Raw genomic sequence first — 19,779 nt, forward strand, 5'->3', positions numbered from 1 at the left:
TTTATAACATGTCCTTTGTATTGGACATGGGGTCAGTCTTACACTTACACAACATACATTTCACTACATGACATTTACATTCCATTCATCCACTTTCATCCGCTAATCCAAGGCAGGGTCGTGGGGGCAACAGGGCCAAGCAAAGCACCCCAGATGTCCCTCTCCCTAGCAACATTTCCAGCTCCTCCTGGGGGACCCCGAGGTGTTCCCAGGCCAGATGAGATATGTAATCCCTCCAGCGTGTTCTGGGTCTGCCCCAAGGCCTCCAACCAGTGGGACATGCCTGAAACACCTCCAACGGGAGGCGCCGAGGAAGCATCCTGATCAGATGTCCGAACCACCTCAGCCGACCCCTTTCGGCGCCAAGGAGCAGCGGCTCTACTCCGAGCTCTCTCCAGATGTCCGAGCTCCTCACTTTATCTCTAAGGCTGAGCCCAGCCACCACACAAAAGAAACTCATTTCAGCCACTTGTATCCCTGATCTCATTCTTTCAGTCACTACCCAGAACTCATGACAATAGGTGAGGGTTGGGACGTAGATGGACCCCTAAATCAAAAGCTTGGCCTTCCAGCTCAGCTCCCTCTTCACCACAATGGTCCAGCAACGACACACCAAACCGCTGATCTATCTCATGCTCCGGAGCCCATTTACATTATAAAAATTAAATTCTCTTCTCTAAATTTTTATTTACCCTTTCTTGAATCTTTGCTAGATCGCTAAAAGGTCAGAGTCCTCATTTACGTGTCACTTCTGATTCACAATTGGTGCTGGGTGTCAGTTTGTTCCTCAGGCTCTCTAAGGTATGGAAAATGGTTAAAGATGAAATGAAGCAAGTTCCACTATCCCCCACAAAGGACATGTTAAAATGTGTACTTTGAAAGGCTTAAAATTAACATAGAGTTTTGAAATCTTATGACAAAACAGTTAAGACTCACATAAATCAAACTGTGTGTTTCATCTCTAGAAAGCCCAGGATGTCCTTTTCACTGTATATCAGGAGTCAAATAGACTGCATGCATGGTATTTATGATCAAGACCTCAGTGTCATGTCCCGATAGGGGGACAAATATGAATTGCCAGGTCTTCAGAGGATATCTGCTCACTTCTCATTGAGGAAATAATCATCAAATCACCTAGGCCTACTGCCTGAAATAAATATTTCAAAACACAGAACATATTAGCTGATCAACAAGCAAATTTAATTAAATCTTAAACCATGTTTGAAAAACAAGTAGAAAACCCAAACACATCAAATAGCCTCATTGCTCTAACAAAAATGCAATAGAAAATAGCACCAGAAAACAGTTTGCCACCTGCTAAGTAAACAGTTCAGTAGACAACCTGAGCTCAAGTTTTTAGTGGGGTGGCAAAATATCAGTTGTACAGCTTGGTTCAGTGTATCATTACTTCAGAGTCTGAGTTTTAGCAAAGCCCATAGCTAACAGAAGATCAGTCCTAATCAGAATGGGCTGGCATTTGTCCAGAAAGAGTCTGGTGGGGTGCAGGTAAAACAAAGATTAAGATTACACTTAAACCAGGGACACTGAAGGCGCTAATTAAATCCAATCCTAAAGTGAAGTCTCAAAAAGATCATATGATGGGATTTTCATGGAAAAACCTCAAGATTGTTTTTTTTTTAACCAAGAAAAATAAGCTAGACTAAAACTGAGGTACAATAATCAGTCTGGTACCAGGAGAAACTCTCAAGATTGGATTAAGACTGGCCTTGCAAAAGAACAGCCCTGCTGGATCAGGTTTCATTGAAAAGATATGAAAACAGTACATAAATAGCAGCTTTTAAAATAACTTATTTTCCAGTATCACAGTAATGTAACAGATCTCCACCTTAAGATGGACTTAATAAATTATAATTCAATAAACTAAATAAATATCATCATCTGCCATACTCATCTGAATTAGCATGTAGCAGGACTGATGATCTAAGAGAAAAAAATCAATAACCCCACACATACTGACTCATACTATAGTTAGTGCTGTCGGTGAAAAATATATTGTGCACTCATGAACAACACAGCTTTCTATGTAATTTCTTCAGTGTATCGGCTGCACTTAGCAAACACTCCTGCTTAGTGCAGCTAATTCAAGTAATTGGATCATGATTATCTTTCCCTTGGTTGTGTGGTTGTTTAGAAAGACTGGGCTTGAGATATGGCTGTAGCTGAGCTAGCATGCTGTGGACACACCGAGCCTTTCTCTCCATGATATCCTCCAGTTTGTGGACATACTCCTCAAATGTCTGTTTAAATAGAGGGACAGAGAGTGAGGAGAGACAAAAATGTGTTATCAATTTCAAATGTACTGTAGTGTACAAAAAGGAAGGTGCTATCAAATGTGGCTGCGATATATTCTGACCATATTAGGTTGCTGGCACAGAAGCGTCCCCTCTTTACGACATAAAGCTTCCATCTCTTCCAGCTGCTCCCAGTGGGCCTGGACAACACGCCATCTGAAGTTGGATTGGATAAGAATAAAGACAGAGATGTTTTATTCAAACTAATAACCTCTTGGTCAGTGGTTTCTAACTGGTTGTTCACAGTCCAAAAGTGGGTCACAGTTCCATTCTGAATTGACCGCAAGTGACTCGCAAACATGTCAGGTTTGTAAAAAAAAAAACCCACACACACACTTTTTTAAAAGTGCAGTGAATTTCCAGCAAAAAAATATTTTGAAGTGTGGTTTCCTGCTGTAGAGTGAGGTATTAATGGACAGCTACTCGACAGAGAGAGCAAACTAGCTCAACAATACGGCCAAACACAAGTATGACGCTGAATAGATTAAACTGTTAGGACCTTGGACTAATGACTAAAGTGAAATCTGGACCCCGTTGCTGGACCAGTTGGGAACCACTGCTCTAGGTTGTGATTGCTCAAAAATATACAGCAGGTTTTCTAAATCTGTCACCAAAGAGGTCTGTATGATTTCTGTATCATGTCTGTAGAAATAAAATGCAACTAGATTTCCATATTACCCAAACACAGTTGGGTTTTATCAGTATCTGCAGCTGTAGTAATACTAGCTGTGTCTCTTTTTAATGTGCACTGGATTCTCAAATGCTCATTTAGGATAATTGTGTGAACAAAATTGTAACATTCTTGGTACTTACTGGTTGCGATCCATGTCTTCCAGTGTAGACAGATGGATCTTGGGTCTGATTTGCTGATTGCTGGTGCTCTCTTCATGGTTTGATTCTGTAGGGATGTTTGGTTGGGACAAGATGTTTGAGTTGCGGGAATGGTTTGAAAGTACTATGTGTGGCACTGCTTTGGCACTGTGTTCAACTACCCCAAGACATACTCTGACTGTGTGCCAAAATGGAAAAGGCAAGTTTGTTGGGCATATTGGGTGGATGCTCTATGGCGCTTGTTATTAGATTGTACAAGCTGGGTGGACACTGGATGAGATGGACTGCATGACAGAAGTTTGCAAAGAAGCACATATAGTGGGTTTAAATGGGCATGCAGGGGTTTTGTTGACCAGGACTTCAATAGCTGGTGTAGTTTGGGGTTTCTGATTGTTCTCTTGGTCATGGAGAGGGACCATTGTAACCTCAGGAATAGGAGGCTTCATCATACCTGGACAAGTGTTCATTTAGCAGCTCTTAAGGAATGCTTCTCCAAAAAAAGATGATTTTTGTATAATTTACTCACCCGTGTGTTGCATTGAATTTGTGAGGACACTGTTTGTCTCACATGCCTCCACGATGAACAAAGGACCCAAACACAGAGAAATTTCTTGATGAATTAAAGTCACAGGGGATCATGTTTAAATACAGCAAAACTATATCAAAACATCAGTCTACAAATAGTCACACAACTTGTTCAGTATAATCCAAGTCTCATTTATCCCATCGTATGCTCAGTACTTCTCAAACACATCAAGAATTTTCTGTTTTTGGATTCTTCGTTCACTGTGGAGGCATGCAAGAAAAACACTGTTTTCTTTACGAATTCAACGTAACACAGGTTGAGTAACTGACACACAAATGATCCTTGTGTGGGTTATGTATTCCTTTAAGCACTACACACACACACACACACACACACACAGAAATCTCACTCACCTATTTCACAGTGATCATATGTGGCACAACACATGTCTTTTCCTCGCTCAGTGTGATCTGTAGCTGTCATGATGTTAGAGGCAGGAGGGTGCTGGGTCTTCGCTTGTGGCAGCTCCAAAAATGACAGCCGCAATTCTTCGTCCTTGTCCACTACAACTTTTCCCGCCATCTCTGCACATGTGAGATGCTCTTTTTCCACTTTCCTTCTGTTATCTCCTCCTCTTACAAGTGGACAGAATGAGGAGTTGCTCTGTTCCCCTTGGAGGAAAGAGGCTGTTGCAACCTGTTGGGTCACCTGAAGCAAGGAGACACTGAGAGGGTCCATGACGCAACTAAGAGAATCTGCAGTTTCTTCTTGAGGTAAAACAGATATTTCGGCTTCGACCTCTCGATGGCTGTGTACCTGAGTGAAAGCTGGGCTTTCAGATAATGTGTTAGGGGGCTCAGCAGGTAATTTACATCCATACTTTGTAATGGGAGTAGAGAGAGGTAGTGTGCATGACCTATTGGCATGAGCAACAAACCATGCTTGCTTCTCTATGCAGCTGCTTGATGGCACTCCCTGTTGAGCATTTTGCAACGGCAGATGCAGGATGTTTGAGGTGCATCTGGTATCTTTTAATTTAAGGGAGAGATTACTGGGTTTATTAGGGGTAAGGGGCATGCTGGTATGTTCACAGGCTGGGGAGAGGGGTCGTTCTGCTGGAGCACGTCGATGGGATGACTCAGCAGGAGGGTGGTTAAAGAGGCTGTCGCTGTGGGTTGACAGTAAGCTGTAGCCATCAGCTCCTTCTCGCTCCTCATTACTCCACACTCCATCAACTGGGGCATCTGAGGCATGTAGTTCTTCCTCGCTCTCTTCTCTCCTCTCCTCTGAGTCACAGTTGTTGGACATTAATGCCTCTGCATCAGCTGGTATTGCACCTGTCATCCTATCTGCCCCCTTTGTCTGGATTGTTGCCACCCAAGCACACCTCCTCTCTTCTCCTCCTCCTCCCATTCCAGCTGGTCTCCACTCCTTCCTCCTTAACTCTTCTTCCACTGTTACCTTTAGTGACCTGCTCTTCTCATTTCTATCTCTGTTTTGTCTGATTCTTTCATCTGTTCCCTCCCTCCAAAGGTCACCAACACTGCCTGACTCACCATGACCCAGCTTATCCTTATTTTTACTGCAGCTCGGAGAGGGTTCATTTTGTAAGCCAATCTCTCCACTGGGGAACACAGACAACTGTCCTCTGTTACCCTCAGCCCTAACCTCAACCCTGGCTCTGTATGCATCTAAAACCTCTGTCAAACCATGAGACGTAAGTGCAGAAACTGAGAGGTTAGAGGAGTGTTGGAAAGGAGAACTTGAAGATGGAGAGACAGAGGAAGAGAGAGAGGCCTGATTAGAGGAAGAAAAAGACAGACATGTAGAGGGTGAGAAGAGATTAACAGATGAAGAATCTGGTGAGGGCATGGACTGCTGCAGCTGCTGGTGATACCATCTCAGATGCCTCTCCCTCTCCTTATCTTTCTCATTAGCCTTTGGTAAATCTTTTTCTCTTACTTCAGTCCATGTGTTCCTACTGCTTTCCACTTGTCTTCTCTGTTCTATCGGTCGTCTTTCCTTGTTTCCTCCCCCTTTTAAAGGGCTTTGCTGATTCTCTTTCTCTCTGTGGTCGAATCCAGATTCCCTCTGTACCTCCCACAAGTGAAGCTGCTCATCTGCTTGTCCCAAGACCAGCCCAGCCGAAACATTTTGGTCACCAACTGAGTGACCAACCCTGTCAGTTATTCCATACCTTTCTCTTCTTCGACCTTCCCTCCCATCTGCTTTCTCCCTCTTTTCACCTGTCCCCAGCAAACTTCTGACTGGTGTAATGTGTTCAAGTCCAATCTCCTTCATTGCGCTTGCACTTGTTTCCTCTTCCCATCTAATGTTTTTAGGTGTGGAGCAGAGAATTGTGCCCCCCGTGGCCAATCTCATGGTAGGTGTGGTGGGGCCAAAATCCTCTCTTTGTCTCCCTAACTTTGGCTTTTTAGGGGGGCTTTTCCCTCGGGTGCCCAGACTGTTGCCTCCACTGCTGCTGCTGCTGCTGCTGCTGCTGTTGGACAGGTTACGTTTGGGGGAGGCGGTTGTTTTGCCCCTTCTTCCTCCTCTGAGTCCTCCCTGTCCCTTTAACTCCTTCACCCTATGGAAAATCAAGATATGTAACATCTCAGATAGCAGTCAGGGGTCATTGTTTCTACAGACCTGGATATTAATTTAAAATAGAATTAAAAATAACTGTCTTCACTTGGAGCAAGATAAAAAAAAAGAAACTGCATTTTAAATCACTATGCTACTTTAAGTCTCCCATTATGGCTTAGAAAAAATCTTCCCAGCAACTTTAAATCCATATTATAGCTGCTGCGCAGTGATGGGTCGGGTCCGGGCATTTTTAGGCAATTCTGAGCAACGAGCAGAAGAATTGGAAGACATTTAGCAACACAATCTGCCTTTTGCATCACCTGAGGCTTGAATTCACAATCTCTAAGTCTAAGAATCAATTTCTATCTCACTGAGCTAATTAGTCAGTGACAATTCATGTGTAGCTTCACAAACTGACTAAGCCAAATGTGCAGGTTTAGCAGCCGTCCATGCATGGAAAAGCAGATTTCAAACCACTGTAAAAAAAATTCAGTTATCGAAACAAAAATCTGAAAATACACATATTGCATCTAGACAGCATGGAGATGTTGGTAATTTATTTTAATAATGATTTATTTGCTTCATAAGTGAAAAACTGATGTTTAACTAGTTGAGCTATGGCAAAGTGAGAAGCCTCAGAAGGTTTCACACTGAAGTATTGACACTGGATCTTTGTGCAAAGTTTGGTTTATTTTCAAGCATGAGAAGGCAGATTTTCTAGCAGGAAGAAGACTTGAAGATGCTGCACAGTGATCAGTCACGCTCAGGCAATTTTAAGCAATAAGCTGGAGCACAAGAAGATGATTATATTACAATGTGGATTCTGCACCAGTTGAGGCTGGAATCCACAACCCCTGGAACCTAAGACGGTCATCTACCGCTCTGAGCTAAATGGCAAGTAGCAACTCAACAGTGGCTTCACAAATTGAGTAAGCCATTCACAAGCAGCCATCCGTGCATGGAAAGGCAGATTTGAAACCACTGTAAAAAAAATTCAGTTATTAAGACAAAAATCTGAAAATACACATATTGCATCTAGACAACATGGAGATGTTGGTAATTTGTTTGTAACAATGATTGATTTGCTCCATAAGTGAAAAACTGATGTTTAAATTGCCATTTTTGCATTGACTCCAATTGTCCACATTAGAGCAAAATTCAAAATGCTGTCAAAAATTCAGTTTTTGAGATAAAATTCTGAAATTTGCCACACATCATCTACCATGACTCTAGAATTTTGTCATTTTTTCATGAACATTGAAGATTTATTTAGCAAGAATTTGCATGTATATGTTTACAGTACCGTTTACAGTCAAACATTTTGATGCACTGTAGGCTCAATTTTTGATAAATCAAACATCTGAGAAACATAGTTTTTGTAGGACAGTCTGAAGATGCTCTGTAGCAAGTTTGGTGTCAATTGAGCATAATTTTTAATAGGTTTAAATGTACAAAAGTTTCTTCAGTATTGGGGCTACATTTTGATGAAAGTTGTGAAGTTGTAGCACATATGGTTGATTTGTTATGAATTTTCAAAGTTTGAACTTTAGACACTTGCTGTAGCGCCACCATCAGGACTATTGGCTTGAGTTTACAACTGAGGATATCTGGCATGAGACTGGACCTTTGTGCAAAGTTTGGTGAGTTTTCACCCATGGGAAGTATGATTTCCTCAGGAGAAGAAAGAAGAAGAAGAAGAAGAAGAAGAATATTTAGGATTACAATAGCGTCCTGGCAGTTTAGCTGCCCGGACATATCCCACACACACTTACCGGTCGGCGTATCTCAGTGTATTCAGCGTATGTTCAGTTGCTAAGTGACCAGGTGAAATGTTGGCAATCATGCATGTCATTGAGTCACCAACAAATGAGTCTTTCAAAACCTAGAAAGAGAACAATGTAGTCCAAAGAACAAGAGAGTTAAATAATCAAATTGGACCAAAAAATCAGCCATGACATCTATAGCAGAACCAGGAAGTTGCAAGTCTAAGTACCTGAGTAAGTTTGCTTTGTCTGAAAGGTGTGTGCGACTGCTCTTGATCAAGGGACCGGATACATTCTTTAAGCTGAGAAAAAAACAAGTTTAAACAAGTATTTTAGCAACAGAATGAGGACATTTGGGAGGGTTAAGACTTGGTTTTAGGGTTCAGGTTAGAATTAGGTTTAGGTCACAGGCTCACAAGGGCCATAAGTGTTACAAAAACCTCAAGATGCTCCTCAAATAATACCAAAATGGTTGTTAAGAGCCCAGTTAAAATCAGCCTAAAATGTGTATAAAATAGAGGGTTGGTTGGGCCACTTTACAGGTAAGACAGCGGGATGTTATTTCTTAAACAAAGTACTCCATTTCTCCAGGGTCTCTGGATGGTTGAAGGCGGATCGTTGATGTGAGTATAATTCTTTAATCTACTGCAACTGTTTGATATGATGTTGGTTTCAAGGAGATCTTGTTAGAAACATGGAAAAAAAGAGGGAGATAGAGAAAAAGAAAAGAAATGTGTTGTGAGAAATATGAGTTGTGATGGTTAAGATTATGGTGAAGTGCTAGGGAATGCATTAGGCCAATGAAGGTCCTCACAAAAATAGAAGTACAAGAATGTGTTTGTGTGTAAGCTTAAGTGTAAGTGTAAGTGTGTGTAGCTTACAGCCAACAGACTCTGGTTAATCTCAGCTCCCTCCATACGACTCTGCCTATCTGGTTCTTTGGTATCTGATGCCCTCTCACTTCCTGCCAGGTCCACAAACCACATTCTGCAGACACACCCAACATTCTACACTCAGTTATTTCACACCAATGCTACTGTACTGCACAATAACCCTAGCTGTGCTTTAAGGAGAAAAGACAAACCCATCATACACCACAATAAGCCTTCAATTTGATTAAAAAAAAAAAAAAACAACTTTGTCACTCACCTGCCAGCAATCTGCTGGTTCGGACCTCTTAGCTGAATCTGAAGCAAGGCATGGGAACGAGAGGAGAGCGGATTCACTCCACTCACCCCTTGTGTTCGCTCTTCTGTACCCTGTGAAATCACCTTTGTAAGGGCAATGAAGAATACAGGAGGGAGAAAAGGGACAGAGACAGACTGTTCAAAGAGATTGTCGTTGTCACTTAAAACATAGAAAAGCGTGGATTCTTTTTCTTGTTGGGTAATATTTGAGTATTTACGGTACTCAAGAGTCTGCTGTTGGTCTGTGAGGATGTAAGCACAACCTGAGGTGCTAGATAGAGTTAATGTTGGACTTGAAATATTAATATGTTCTAAAGGTTGGAAAGCTTATGGGAGCACCAGTTCCTGACTACATAGTGTAGACATGAGGACATTTTCAAGACAGGGGCAAACCTCCAGCAGTGAGCTAACTGAGTCCACTCTGACATCACGCAGCCCAACAATGTGAACCACCTTCTGTCCATCTTCCCTGGCAAACAACCTTATGATGGAAGAAAGAAAAAAAGAGATTAAGAGGGAGAAGAAATGGAGAATGAAAAACAGTCAAGGTTTATCATGAATTTAAGTGTGAAGAGGCTCACTTTGATGATGACGTTATCAAAAGATAAACTGTCCCTATCGGAAACTGGGGCATTTTTTTGATCAATTGCTATCTGGTTATCTTTTCTTTAACACAACAAAACACACACACACACACACACCTTTTTCTGTGGTCCAACAGGTCATACAGCTGACCACAGTAGATTTCAAAGAAACTGACATACACCATCAAGGGTGGGTGCGTGTGTGTGGTGGAGAGGAGAGCAAAAATGTCCCGGACTGCCAGTGAATACAACCCTGGTCTCCCAGAGGGTGAACCCAGCATTGTGTGAGTCTTCCCTGCACCTGTCTGGCCATATGCAAAGCAGGTGGCCTTGCCTCTGTGGATGCACACACAACACAAATTAAGATAGTTGTAAGGATCATAGATTCACAGACACATGAAGGAAAAACTACCTACAAGCATGTATTTCAAGCATCAGAGCTGACTCAGTTGGACTTTAGGTGTATGAATAGAAATTATGGTAGTATGACAATATAAACACCTCCATAAATACAACTACATCAATGCTGACCTACCCATTGAGCATGTGTTGCACCAGAGGATATGCCGTTCTTAGATACACCTCCTCGTTGGAGCTCTCTTCCCCAAAAACCTGATCGAAGTAGAACTTGTGCTGCAGGGACATAAGAGCGTGTCTAGGTGACTAATGGAGACAACAGTTCTTGAAACTGGTCCAGTATTGAGCAAGAGGGCTGCACCTGGGAGCAGCAAAAAGGTTACACTGGAAACACACGGGGCATTTAGCACCATCATTCTACATCCAGTGAAGTGCTTGTTTTGACAGGCTCAGATTGTTATTGTGTCTGACAACATTATAGAAAAGAGCCTACAAATAAAATGTTTTTCTTTACCTTTCAGTTGATCATGTCTGTTTGTTGTTGTGTGTAACAAAGGCTCGCTCAACAAAAAGTCTCATTCTGAAATCTTCCAGACTTTTCTACATTGTAGAAATCAGCTAAATATTCAGACATGACAGTGAAAATCGTTTAGATAACACTAGGCTACACTTACTGTCCTCCAGTCCAACACATTCTTCCTGGCACTCTCTCCAAGTCTCGCTAACGTTTCCACCGTTATCTTCCCGTAACAAGTCACCTCTCACTAGATATCTTCTCCTTGAACAAGTCTTGGCAACACACGATAAAAAACAGTCCAGATCAAGCAAATGGTAAAGGAAAACATTTATTTCTCTATAGGCTCTTTTCTGTAATGTTGTCAGACACTTAAAGACACCAGTCTGAGCCTGTCAGTGGCAAAACGAGCACTTTTAGTGGATATAAACTGACAGTGTCAAATGCCCTGTGTATTTTCATTGTAGCCTGGTTTGCTGCTTCAGGCTGCAGCCCTCTCTGTCAATACTGGACCAATTTAAAAAATTCTTGTCTCCCTTAGTTATTTAGACACGTTAACATGGAAAAATATTTGGACACACTGCTATCTTTAGTTTTACCTACAGTATATGACAAAACATTGATTTATCATTGTCTCCTCTCTGGATATCATATGTACCTGTAGTATGTACTGTGTGAGATCCACAGCCTCTTTGCCTTCATGTACAATCACACTCTCTCCACTTGGAGTTGTTACAACATCTGCCTCTCCTCTCCGGCACTCAGTGCATGTCAGAGGTCTTTTCCTCACACACACAGTGATCCGCTGCCCTTCTGGTTGCCTGCAAAACACACACACACACAAAGCAATCACAGACAATCAAAATCAGGACGATCATGTTCAAAGGAAATAATGCACATATGCAAACTTTATGCAAACTATCATTTAAAGAGAAACAAAGACGTGCATGCATAGGAAACCTTGCCTCAATGTGCTGTAGCTATTTGAATTCTTTATAATATTTTCTGAAAGTCTTTCATGTTCAAAAAATGTATTTAACATACTGTAGCTGTCGTCACCAAGATATGACTTTGCCAGTAGGGAGTTACCAATGAGCACAACACAAACCACTGCCACTCACTTTTTGTTTGGAGCAGGAGGGGAACTCAGCGGTAGTCCGTAGTTGTAGCCGGCTGTTGTCTTTGATTCATAAACAGGTGTTGGCTTGTGTTCAGTAGCCATGTTATTGTTAATTTCTGTGATGAGTTTTTCCTTCCTAGAGATTCGTTTTCCATCTTTGTGCCCAACTGGTTTGTTGCCAAACCTATTTGACGCCCCTGTTGCAGGCCTGGGTTTTGGTTTGACACACTTTGGTGATAATCTAGCAGGAGAGGTGTACATGGAGTATCCTTCAAATGTTTTTGGCTCTGTGTTTGCTCCTGTATGATGATCAGATTGATGACTATGGACATCCAGTCTGTGGTTGTTCTTCCCTTTGCAGCCACATACCACAGCACTTCCAGTGTCAAGCTGCAGAGCTACGGCTGAGCCTTTGCCCTGGCCTGGCTCATTATTTCTGTTATGACTTGCGTAGACATGAACAGTGCCTTCTGGAGGAGACGATAGCTTCAGGTGGTGATCAGTGGTTTCAGAACTGAAATCAAGCCGCCTGCGAACGCTTGATGGTTTAGAAAAACTGGTTGTACTTAGCTTACTCACAACAGCACCCTTCTGATCATCATCATCATACACATCATCATAAGTAAAGCTATTATCTGCTACAGCGCAGTCTTCATCAGCATCATAATCATCATCACCATCCTCATATTCAAGATCAAGAGTTTTGACCATCTGGATCAGATGGAAGAGTCGTGTCCTGTCCTCCATAGAGCGGATTCCCAGGATGGGATAGTCCTCCATGGTCAGTGCTGAGAGGTGGGCTGCACGATGAACACCCACTGAGGTAAACCTGAAGGACAGGAGACGGAGGGAGACAGATGGTCAGAGGAGGAGGGGACAGGGCAAGTGTGAATTTGGAGGTAATGTGAGTGAGCTTACCTGGCATAGTGACGCTGCAGCCCAACGGCCTTCAGACACTCATACAGGCAGAGTGACATTTCCTCCCCTTCCTTTTCCCGCTCTTTTTCTCTTACTTCACTCCACCTGCCCTGGGAGTGGCAGACATGTCGCTTTAGTCTCTCCATCAGTGGGTAACACAAAGCAAAGGTGTGCAAGAAATGACCGTGCACAGAAAATATCTAAAAACAACTACAAGCTTGAGTCGTCACTACACAAGCTCCCTACTGCAACCACACTGCCTTATCCAAAACAGCATGTCCTTGTTGTTTTCTCTCCCTCAGTGATTCCTGTCAGAGACTGATGGCCAATAGTTGAGTCGGTCACTGTGTCATAACTACCACACTGCACAGTTGTGGTGGCAGGCAAAGCACACGACACTGGTATGATGCTGAAATCTGACACTTGGTCAGGATGGAGCTGGGGCAGCACGGAGCAGTCATGTCACACATTTCTGCGCTGTAACAAATATTATAAATATAGCTGACACAGACATGCAACTGTTGCTTATTTGACTTCTACAGTAGATTGGCTGGCAGCTGCAGCAACACTGCCACATGGCATTTGGATGAGATCCTTATCATATGCATGCTTAAGGTGAGGGTGCTGTTGGTTACTGTGTTCATGAAACAGCACACTTTGAGAGGTCTATGTTTCCTTCAGGCTGTGCCCCTGTCCCTACAGTGAACACGTGCTGGGATTTGAGTGTCAGCAACTGTTAATTCTGTGAATTGAATTACACTAAGAGAACCTGACATGCAGTTTATATTACAGTTTTTTTAAATCATTATTTAAGCAACGCAGTGTAAATAGGACTCAGTATACAGTTCAGAGTATACACAACAGTAACAGAAAGCCAGGGGGATCACACTACACAAAGATATTATAAGACATACAAATGTCAAGTGTCTTAACAGCCTTTTTGTTGGTCGAAATTGAGGATCAGTTTCATGCAGTGTTCAACATCATTCAGAAAAACACCAATATGAGGTTTATCATTGCTAAACTTACATTTATGGATAAAATACTTTGCCACAATCATTACCAAGTTAATTATAATAAAAGGTTCTGTCTTCATTTTTTAAAGAAAGCACACATCACATTTTCCCCATAATAATGTAAAGTCTTAGAGATATGGTCCATGATAAATCTGCAAAAGTCCTTGCAGAATTTCTTGGTGTGAGAACAATGCCAGAAAAGGTGTGAAACCGTTTCAGAATGTTAATTACAGACAGAGCAGTTTGTGTTCATGTCTTTTTTGTATTTCTGCGTGTAGTGATTGGCAGGGTAATATTTATAAATAATTGTGAAGGACACTTCCTTAACCTTATTCACAATACAATTCCATTTTTATTATCATTATTATTATTATAATTTAATTTATTATAATTTACTTTAATTTCATTTTATTTTTATTTTATTTTATAGTACTTTATTCTATTTAATTTAATTTAATTTAATTTAATTTAATTTTCATATATTTTATTTTATTTTCATTTATATTACAGTCAGGCCAGCTTAGCCTCAGAGCATGAACTAAAGGAGTTGTTGTCTCCAGTCTATTGCAGGGGCGGTCTGTTATTAGAACAAACCCACACCTCACAGTAAAGGAAATATGTTGTGGTTTTAAGATTACTGCCACATCGAAAGAAACACGATACGTTATTTTACATGACTAGATGCCTGCGCCTAGGAAATATTTGTTATACATGCTTTGTATGACTAACTATGAAGCTGTAAAGTTTCTCAAAATCTTAAGAATAAATGGAAAACTTACCTGAATCCCTTCAGAGTTTTAGCAACAAAAAACAAATGAGTACGGTTTATCTAAACAGCAAACTGAACTAGCACAATGCATTAATTTTTCACAAAGTTGCTAGCTTGAGTAGTATCACTATTTCCGTACACACAGTAGGTTTCCATGGCGACGAAAACAGTTTGGGGAGGGCGCTTTCTTTTCCCGCTGTGGTTCAGCACAACTCCAGTGCAGACAGGTCATGACTGGTAGGTTATGCCCTACAGGTGGCAGAAAGTTTAAGAAATTATATCAGAAATAAAAGCAGAATATCAGAGGGACAGCCGGTCACATTACACTCAGTGCAGGACAACAGAGAGATAATCCCTCAGAGGGCTTAATGCCCACCAGCAAACCTGCTGAGACAAAAAGCCTGCTCAGACTAAACCATTAGGACATTTGCCCTACTGTCTTTACATCACACTGTTTGGAGAGCTACGTTGAGTACTGGTGGAGATATATTTACTGGCTTTATTAATGATAAACATGTTTTTTTTATTGTTATTACTTTGAGTTATTTTACACAATGTTTAGCTAATATAGTGTAGAGAGTAGTTGACAAAATGGTTTACCCCATGATTTTTTTTTCTTTCAATATTATTATAACACATGAAAATGTTCTGTTATATCTGATACCACCATACGTCTTTCAAGTAGCCTATATTGAAATCGGGGCCCAGTCTCTTACAAAAACCTTCAGAGTTCCTCTTAGCACATGTGATAATCTCTCCAGTGGTAAGATGGGCATGTTTTACATACCACATCTTAATGTCAGGAGGCTCTTCATCCAACCATTTTTGTAAAATTGTAATGCATGCAGCACACAAAGCTGTACCTACATTCATAGCTGTAATTTTATCCCAGAACAAAATGATGTGGATTTACAGGTATATCAATCCGAAATATTTTCTCAATCACTCTTTGGACTGACAGCCAGAAAATTACATTTTGGGGGCACGACCACATGAGATAATTATAAGTGCCACAGCTATTTTTACATTTCCCAAATAATGATAAGCATGAGGGATCATATTTACATTGAACAGCTGGGGTTACATGCAGTCTGTGACTAATCTTATATTGAGTCTCATAGGATTTGTCAGAACATGTCATTTTCTTTGCATTTAACAACATTTTTCTCCACATCTCATCATCCAGTTGGGACCCAAATCTCCACTCCAGCGTTTTACAGTTGATAGCAGGGATTTTAACAAACATTTGATCATGACTATAACGACGAATTTTCTTCTTTAAAGAAGAGACTTTTAAAATGAAACTACTTATATTAGTTTTGCTTACTTAACTTAAATATTGTTAAGTCATAAAGTGAAATGACGCCGCGGAATCTCGTTCATCGGCCTGTGTTTCACTGGGGACGACATTAGACGTAACACACAACACTGGCACTTCCTCAGCTCAGCCCAATAATGACTTACCTGAAACTCTGACGAAGTTTGCTTAGTATTTTATATTTTCATTCATGTCCAAATAAATAAAGCCGGCCGGTTTTATACAGATAAAGCCCTAGGTCGTTTGTATGTGTAATTTTAACGAGATAAAGTGTCTTGTCACGCGCTGGACATGGAGCCAAAATTATCAGCAACCAGTTGCCAGGCTACCAGATGAGGAAGACTGCCATGGCAACTAACTACAGAACTCAGAGGTGAGAGATGGAAACTGGCAGCATAATAAAAGGTAGGTTGATTTAATGCTTAGAAATATGGTGTTAATGTTTATCATAAACGCGTAGAAGCCGGATTAAAGAGGAGCTGCTACTCCTTGTGAATGGCTTATGGTGTGTGTTAATTTCATGAATTAATTATTGATCTTCTGTGCTGAATAACGTGTCACATTATGTATCACCTACATAATTCTTCGAAAATACCAGCTTTCAGTGAGAAGGGAAACATTTTGATTGGGGAGGAAAGAGAGATTGCAGGTTACAGGAGTTTAAACCAGACAGACTCTGATGAATAAATAACATTTTCAAGTTTTTTGGTGTTTATATTTCGTCTCTTCTCTCTCTGCGGCACTGACACTGACTTCTCTTTAGTCTCAGTCACTGTCTCACATTTCTTTCTGATTAAATAATAGATCCACTGTTTTGCATAGTGTTCGGCACTATCTGGAACACATGCAGCAACGTGTTCGTCAATATATAACTGATTGAGATTCACAGGTCAACATCTTATCCTGGTTCAGTGACAGAGATATATTGTGATGATCAGTTAGGGGTGAAACTTGAAATTTTAAACCTTCAAGGGCCAGCTCGTTTTCTTGAATAATTTCTTGATTGATTCAAGCCAACCCACAAAGAAACATTATGTCAAAGTAAAAGAAAAAGATGGAGGAATGACAATGCCTGTGCCTTGTGCTTTTCATGTGAATTGCATTGCGAGTTAACTAATGTGAATTGAGTCTGCATAAAAACAACATTCATTACTATCTATTTTACTATCATCATGTCTTCAAAGCTAAAATTATTCTTATTCATACCAGGAAACCTGCCGTAAGAAGTGAGCGACATGTCTTCTGAGGAGGAGACTTCTCAGACCTCCTCTTCTTCCTCCTCTCCCCCTCCCTCTTCCTTCTCCTCCTCCTCCTCCTCACCTCCCCCTGCCTCCCACTTCATCGGGAAGAAGGAGGACATTGTCAAGGCTGGGCGCATGACCAAGACTGTGAATGGATGCAGAGATGTGCTGGTCCTGCACCACCAGGGGCAGCTTCATGCAATGGACGTGCGCTGCTACCGTAAGCTCTGTGTGTGTGGGCATTGTTGGTGTGGACATAATGAGTGAAACTATAAATGTAAAACCTGTCCTCATCTTTAGTGTTTTATTCCTGTTGAAACATTTACAAAGATGTTGACATTCATTATCCTATTAATGACACTTGATTTTTATCTTACAGATTCAGGTGGTGCATTGCAGTATGGAGACATCGAGGTAAGTTGCCGACTGTTTTCTCTAAAAGTTGCTGTAAAATGGCTGTTTAATGACGTCCACTGTAGCTGCAGCTGTCTTTGCTCTGTAACACCTCTATGCTGTGTCACCATCAGGAGTTCAATGGGCGGTTGTGTATCGTGTGTCCGTGGCACAAGTACAAGATCACACTGGCAGAAGGGGAAGGCCTTTACCAAGCTGTGGATGATCCTACAGCCAGACCCCTGAGGACACACTGGCGCTCCAAGGGTGTCAAACAGAGGATTCACAAGGTCACTGAGGTTGACGGGAATGTGTACGTAACACTGAACGACTGCAGCGAGCCCATCGAGTCAGATGTCTACCAGACTGAGAAATATAGGACTGGTTTACTGAAGGCCCAGCCAAAAGCCAAACCCAGGAATTAACTTGACACTTCAGGAAGAACAGTGTGGAAACCTTGAACATTTGTTTATCACAATTAGTTGTTACTAAAAAACTTGTAATATGTGTGTGAGCCAGTACGCCTGTAAAATTTATATGAGCCAGTCTAGGATAGTGAGGACAATATCTGACAATCATGTATGAATGATCGTAGTAAGATGAATATAGGACATATAAACAGCGGTTGTAGGATGTGTGTCATTTCACTATGGATGTTTGAGTTTTATTATGTTTACATAGACTCTTTGGGACTGTGCTCTCGCTCTGATGGACACAGTTTGTTCCAGCAAGATCAGAAAACACGGCATTACTGAAGACAGTGATCGAATCAGCTGGAGTTATGTAGAAATGTCTCACATTTATTGTATGAAATTACTTTAGGTCATTCTAATACCGGCTTTTGCAGTTTTTGACACTGAACTGGAGCTGCTACAGAATGTTGTGCTTTTTAATTATTAAATGGTGTACAAATATACTGTTTATTTTTTGGAGAAAAATATGATTGTTTTTTATGTCCCATTGTCATGGTAAATGATATGAGAAATATTATGAGGCTGTTGTGTCATTTGTCAACACAGCTGAATTCTTTTGAACACAGATAGTAGGTAATTATTACTTTGCTGATTTTACAACCAAAAAGTCAGCTTGTAAAATGTGATGCATTGTTATATATTAAACTACCCAATATAAAGTAGTCAAAGCTGTGCACAGTAGGTTGAGGTGCAGAAGTAAAATGCTACTTTCACATTATTGTAATAGAATAGAAGATACTTTATTCCCCTTGGATAAATTCAGGTATCCAGCAGCTCACATATAGATCAAACACAACAATTACAGACAACAAATAAATATAAATATGCATAAAAAAAGAGTTTAAAACCAGGGATGAGAGCAATCAAAGAGTGGCAAGAGCTGCTGCTCTGTCCAGCCAGGATGTTGTGGGGAGGGTGGTTAAAATTGTCCATTATGGCTTGCAGCTTATTCCATGTGCAGCCTGCAGTTCCCAGTAAGAGGCCGTTTACACGTACACGGTGATTTTGATAAACGGAGACATCTTCCTTCGTTTGTGCCCTTCGTTTACACGCAAACGGAGATTTCTCCTCTGAAAACGAGTCTTTCTAAAAACTCCGGCCAGAGTGGAGATTTTGGAAAACTCCGGTTGCGCGTTTGCATGTAAACTGAGATAAACGGAGCTAAACGGAGTTATAGGCAGCTCACGTCACAGTATGCGCCGGAACTTGCGCCTGTGTAAAAAGTGCGACCTATGTTGCTATGGTGACAATGGATACATGGAAGGCTTGAGCTTCTCGTTACACTGCCACCTACAGGTTTGGCATGCTCTTGTGTATATATACACGGGTAAGTGTAAACGAAGATCTTTTTGAAAACGGAGACGGTGAAATGTCCGTTTATGAAAATAGCCGGCAACGTGTAAACGGCCTCTAAAGCATGAAACAGGGCACTCACCACTACAGTCTGATAAAACATGAACAGCAAATCCTTGCAGACGTCAAAAGATCTGAGCCTCCTGAGGAAGAAGAGGCAGCTCTGCCCCTTCTTGTACAGACCATCCGTATTAACAAACCAGTCCAGCCTGCTGTCCAGGAGCTGGCAGGGTGATTTTGATCTTCTGAAGTCTGCCACTATCTCTTTAGTCTTGAGGAAGCAGTTCTTATTGGTCCCTGTACTCACCCTCCTGTCCACTTCGCACACACGCCACAACAGCTGTATCATCCAAATACTTCTGAATGTGGCATGACTTGGAGATATATTCGAAGTTGGATGTTTACAGTGTGAACAGGAACGGAGGGATTAGTAACAATAATGCACTAATATAATACCACAGTAATGGGTTATTTTCACAAGAAATACTTGACCTAAAGTGCATTTTGCTGATAAATTG

The 19,779-nt window shown here is 41.3% G+C and overlaps 2 protein-coding genes across 2 annotated transcripts; one reads left to right on the forward strand and one right to left on the reverse strand.

Annotated features, from left to right (window-relative positions):
- Positions 1-39: 39 nt before the first annotated feature.
- On the reverse strand, positions 40-13,029 carry LOC117252357 (kinesin-like protein KIF24). The gene is made up of 14 exons (XM_033619164.2): positions 12,699-13,029; positions 11,782-12,609; positions 11,319-11,481; positions 10,325-10,422; positions 9,907-10,125; positions 9,599-9,686; positions 9,168-9,289; positions 8,900-9,005; positions 8,249-8,320; positions 8,028-8,137; positions 4,083-6,256; positions 3,126-3,210; positions 2,375-2,468; positions 40-2,258 (listed from the first exon to the last, which is right to left on the reverse strand). Exons 1-14 carry the CDS (start codon positions 12,842-12,844, stop codon positions 2,103-2,105), a joined length of 4,461 nt encoding a protein of 1,486 aa, XP_033475055.2. The 5' UTR covers positions 12,845-13,029; the 3' UTR covers positions 40-2,102.
- Positions 13,030-15,912: 2,883 nt separating this feature from the next.
- Positions 15,913-18,349, forward strand: LOC117252948 (Rieske domain-containing protein). The gene is made up of 4 exons (XM_033620247.2): positions 15,913-16,206; positions 17,011-17,262; positions 17,422-17,456; positions 17,570-18,349. The coding sequence occupies exons 2-4, from the start codon at positions 17,037-17,039 to the stop codon at positions 17,858-17,860; spliced, it is 552 nt and encodes a 183-aa protein (XP_033476138.1). The 5' UTR covers positions 15,913-16,206; positions 17,011-17,036; the 3' UTR covers positions 17,861-18,349.
- The last annotated feature ends 1,430 nt before the right edge of the window (positions 18,350-19,779 follow it).

Source organism: Epinephelus lanceolatus, chromosome 9 (genome assembly GCF_041903045.1).
Source record: "Epinephelus lanceolatus isolate andai-2023 chromosome 9, ASM4190304v1, whole genome shotgun sequence".
NCBI classification, from domain to species: Eukaryota; Metazoa; Chordata; class Actinopteri; order Perciformes; family Serranidae; genus Epinephelus; species Epinephelus lanceolatus.